Genomic DNA, 4616 nt, shown 5'->3' with positions numbered 1-4616 from the left:
CTTGACAATGCAAAAACACTTCTGCTTGTTGTGGTTACTTGACAGGCCATTTACTTAAATGCATTTAGCTGTATGATTGAGAAGTATGTTTCATGAGTATTGATTAAACACCTGTCAAGCCTTCAGAGTCTTTTGGGACACTAAAGCTGTAAATAAGGAGTCAGAGTCTAATCCCCAGGTCTACCAAAGATGGCTGATTTGGAAACGTCCGTGGACTTCAGTGGGGTTGATCTTGTAATAGCAAACATACAAGGTAACTTTCAAGCACTGCAGAGGGAGGAGCTATCCGGAGGCTCAGGAGTAGTCCCAGGGCATGTGACTTTCCTGCTGGCAGGTGATGTTTAAAAGCAGATTAAGTGCAGGGCATTGCCCCACAAAAGCAGGAACATGTGAAAGAACATTCCTGGTGCGGTGCAGTGGTAGTGAGACACTCACAGGCCCAGAAAGCGGAGTGAACAGAACTGCACTTTCTTTTTTTTTTTTTTTTTTTTTTTGCATTGCACTTTTTAATTGCATGGGTAGTTTTAAATAAATGGAGAAAGCACCTTCCAGAAGCTAAACTAGTAGGAAAAGATTCAATCAAGCATTTACATAGTAAATTTCTGTAATTTTACAAAAGATTCTTGATCTTTACTTGAAGCCCCCTCAGGTAGGTGTTCTCTGCTTGCAGAAGCAAACTAAAGGACCTAAAGTCAGAGGCAAGCCTGGGATGCTGAGAAGGGGAGAGAGAAACGACACAGGGCCATTCCAAAGTTCCATGTCTACTTTAGGACACTTGTCCATTAATGACTTAAATAAGGATTGTAGGGCAAGCTACCGCCCTTAAAACCTCCAAAGCTGTAGTTCAGAATTATGTATCTGAATACCTTGGACTGCTGAATGTCAAAAGACAGTACTTGGGCTCATCTATGAGATTGAACAAATACTTTAGAGGAGTTCTCTACGCCCTCTACTTTGGCTTTCTGAATGAAGCACAGACGGGCTCTGCTATCCTCCAGGCAGTGGAATAGTTAGGGGGAAGGGGAACAGTATTAGATCATTTCTTAGACACTGATCAGCTGGGGAAAGAGTTCATTGGCAAAAGTGTCCTCCCAAGAATGGTTTACACCAAGGGGAGAGGACATGGCGCTGAAGGGGGAAGGGGCGCCCTCGTATCCACAGTCACCATACGCATCCAACAGGCAGGAAGATGGCTTCAGGCAGTGGCTGGATGAAAGCAGGTTTGAGATACCCAGCTCTGGAATGAAGTCATCTTCTCTAGGTTCTTCCTTCACTGAGACAATGAATTCGGGGTGATCATTTTGTGAGGGGCTGAGAGGTGCTTCCTCGATTTTCACTACCACATTTGGTTGGCTCTCTGTCTCAGAGGGTATCTCTAAGACTAGAGGCTTGGTATAGACGTGGTCAAAACGAATTAGTTCATTAATGGCTTCCAGCTTAGCTGATGACGTCCCCACTGACAGAGAAAGGGAGGCTGGTAAGGAACTGGGTTCTTCTGGGTAGACCTCTGGGAGCTCCTGCAGGCTGGCAGTTTCTGGGGAAGGACATTTGAAGAACATGACTGGGTCCAAGTTGTCCAGAATGCCCAACAGGATATCAGACTCAGAGTCTGAAGAGTCAGCGCCGTCAGAATCCACAGGGAGATGTGGTGGAGGGGTGACAGCTGGGCCTGCACCTGCTGCGGACTCAGCAGACCCGGTCAGTGGCCTCGCTCCATTCCCCTTGGCCTCCGCCTCTGCCTCCTCTTCAGTAACCACGGCATCCATCCCCAAGCGTTGTCTTAACTCCTGGTTCTCAATGACAAGGCCATGAGTTTTCTCTCGTAAAAGCTGGTTTTCTAGTAGAAGTTTTTGGTTCTCTTCTTCCAAATCCACGACTTGCTGTTCCAGCTCGCTCATCCGAGCCTTCTTTCGATCTCGGGCGGTCTGAGCTGCCACTCTGTGTTTTTCAGTGTCCTCCTCAGCGCCTTCTCCTCGGGGCTCAGGTGCGTGAGGCGCTGTCGCTTGCGCGCCTTGGGGGGCCCCTCGCCCGCCGCCTCCGGGCTGGCCCCTCGCTGGCCCGGTACCATGAGCGGCAGAGCCCTGCCGGTCGGGGCTCCGGCGGCGGCGGCGGCGGCGGGCTGACCCGGCAGAAGCAGTACTTTGGGGGCCCCGGCGGCCGGACTCGGCGCGGCTGCCATCACCACCATGGCCCCGGACTGTCTACGCGAGTGCGCGCCGCCGCCGCCGCCCAGCCCAGAACTGCACTTTCAAAATCCAAGTGGAAGCTCACAACGTCTACCCAGGTGCCTGGAGGGCTGGCATGGAGCGTGGGAGCATGACCTGCCTTGCCAGGTCCTTCACAAATGCCGTCCTTTGAATGTTCCCACAAGAACACCTGAGGCTCCCCACACCCTTTGCCTTAGTCTATGACAAAATACCCAGGCTTGGCCATTAACAAAGACGTGTGGTTTACTCAGCCAGGGTTCTGGAGACTAGGAGGTTTAAGAGCCCAGTGCCAACGTCTGCTCAGCACCTGCTGGGCCTCTGATAAACGGGGAGTCCCTGAATGGTTTAACCCATTCTTGAGACCAGAGTGCTCCTGACTCAGTCACCTCCCAAGGCGCCACCTCTCAAGCTCTCTTAGCATAGGACTTTGGAGAGTAAGTTCCCAGCACAGGAGATCTGGCAGCGCGTGCACAGTGATGATTCTTCCCAGCATGCTTTTTGCATGTTTGTCAGCAGATACAGCCTGCATGTACTGCAAGACTCAGGTTGTATGACATCTCCACTGAACCCTCTTCTGTCCTTTAAACATTTATTTTCTCTTCTGAGCCAACAGCTGACCCCAGGCATATTTCTATGGTCCACACAACACTCTGTAGAATAATACTTTATAGAAGTCCAGGTCTTGGGCCCCTAGAGTTAGAGACCCTGTAGAGAGGCCATTGTGTTTTATGGGCTTTGCATTCTAGGGTTCAGCTCTGTGGCCAGCGCTTGCTGGAAGTTCAGGGTATGCTGATGGAATTAATAAATTGCAAATGAAAGCCAGGAGCGGAATGCAAAGCCTTTGTGGAATGGAGGCAAGTATATCTCAAGTTAGAATGAGTGTGTCTGGGACTATTTTAGAATTAGTGTTTTTTCATGATGTCACTGTCATAACTGGTAATGATGCTGAAAAAGACAAATGTGTTAAAATATTTCTCTTGAAGTTCTGAAATGAATTGCATGTTTTTATTATGCAAATCCAGAATGTTGAGTCACAAACAACAGACCATTGCTTTTTGGATTAATGAAGGAAGGAAGAAAATAAATCTTAGCTGTGGCTTAAAAGCACTTGAAAGTCAATGTCGAAAACAAAAATAGCTAATGCACAAGCAAACTATAGGACCAAAAAAATACTTTGAAATTCTTTTTCCTTTACTTGTAAAACAAAAATTATTCTTTTTAAAATTGTGTTCTTCAATTCTAGGAATGTATTTGCTACAGATTTGCCTGTATATTATTTTTCTTCCTAAAAAACAGCTTTGGGCTTAGTGATCCTCTTTATCCATTTTGGTTTTTCTCACATAAACTGTTTTGCTCATATCTTTATCATTTGCTGCTTGTATTTTCTTCGGATTCTTTCTTGTTTTAGGTCATTTGTACTTTTTTGAACTTATTTGTATTATAAATATATAATTTTATATATATATATATATATATATATAAGTCCTCCAAATTAAAAAACAGAAAAGTGAATAAATTGTAATTGTAAGCTCAATGCATTTTTATAGGTTTACTTATTTATTTGACAGGTAACATTATATATATATATAGAGAGAGAGAGAGAGAGAGGAGAAGATATCTTCCAGTCACTGTTAACTCCCCAAATGGCTGCAACAGCTAGGGCTTTGCTAGGCTGAAGCCAGGAGCCAGGAGATTCTTTCAAGTTTCCCACATGGGTGCAGGGGCTCAGGGCCTCGGGCCATCTTCTGCTGCCTTCCCAGAAGGCACATTAGCAGGGAGCTGGGTTGGAAGTGGAGCAGCCAGAACTTGAATCAGTGCGGCTTAACCTGCTGCACCACAGCTACAGCCCTACTTAATGCACTTAAAAAAGTAACCACAAAGCCGGTGCCTCGGCTCACTAGGCTAATCCTCCGCCTGCAGCACTGGCACACCGCGTTCTAGTCCTGGTCGGGGCGCTGGATTCTGTCCCAGTTGCCCCTCTTCCAGGCCAGCTCTCTGCTGTGGCCCGGGAGTGCAGTGGAGGATGGCCCAAGTGCTTGGGCCCTGCACCTGCATGGGAGACCAGGAGAAGCACCTGGCTTCTGGCTTCAGATCAGCGTGATGTGCTGGCCTCAGCGCACTGGCCACGGCGGCCATTGGAGGGTGAACCAACGGCAAAAGGAAGATATTTCTCTCTGTCTCTCTCTCTCTCACTGTCCACTCTGCCTTTCAAAAAAAAAAAAAAAGTAACCACAAGAGAAATCATTAACACACAATTATTCTTAGGTGTTTAATTTTAACTGAAAAGTGATCTCTGTTAAATATGAGGGTGGGAATAAGAAAGGGAGGAGATGTACAATTTGGGACATGCTCAAGCTGATTTGCCCCAAATGGTGGAGTTAGAGATGTGCCAGGGTATTCCAATTCAAT

General features: G+C 47.0%; 1 protein-coding gene across 1 annotated transcript; it reads right to left on the bottom strand.

Annotated features, from left to right (window-relative positions):
• Nucleotides 1-467: 467 nt before the first annotated feature.
• Nucleotides 468-2239, bottom strand: LOC100357982 (uncharacterized). The gene is given in 2 exon segments (XM_008255932.4): nt 468-1940; nt 1943-2239. Coding segments are annotated over 2 exon segments (1143 nt in total). The 5' UTR covers nt 2189-2239; the 3' UTR covers nt 468-1043.
• Nucleotides 2240-4616: the final 2377 nt, after the last annotated feature.

This window comes from Oryctolagus cuniculus, chromosome 6, assembly GCF_964237555.1.
Source record: "Oryctolagus cuniculus chromosome 6, mOryCun1.1, whole genome shotgun sequence".
Lineage (NCBI taxonomy): Eukaryota > Metazoa > Chordata > Mammalia > Lagomorpha > Leporidae > Oryctolagus > Oryctolagus cuniculus.
This window is presented reverse-complemented; position numbering and strand designations above follow the sequence as displayed.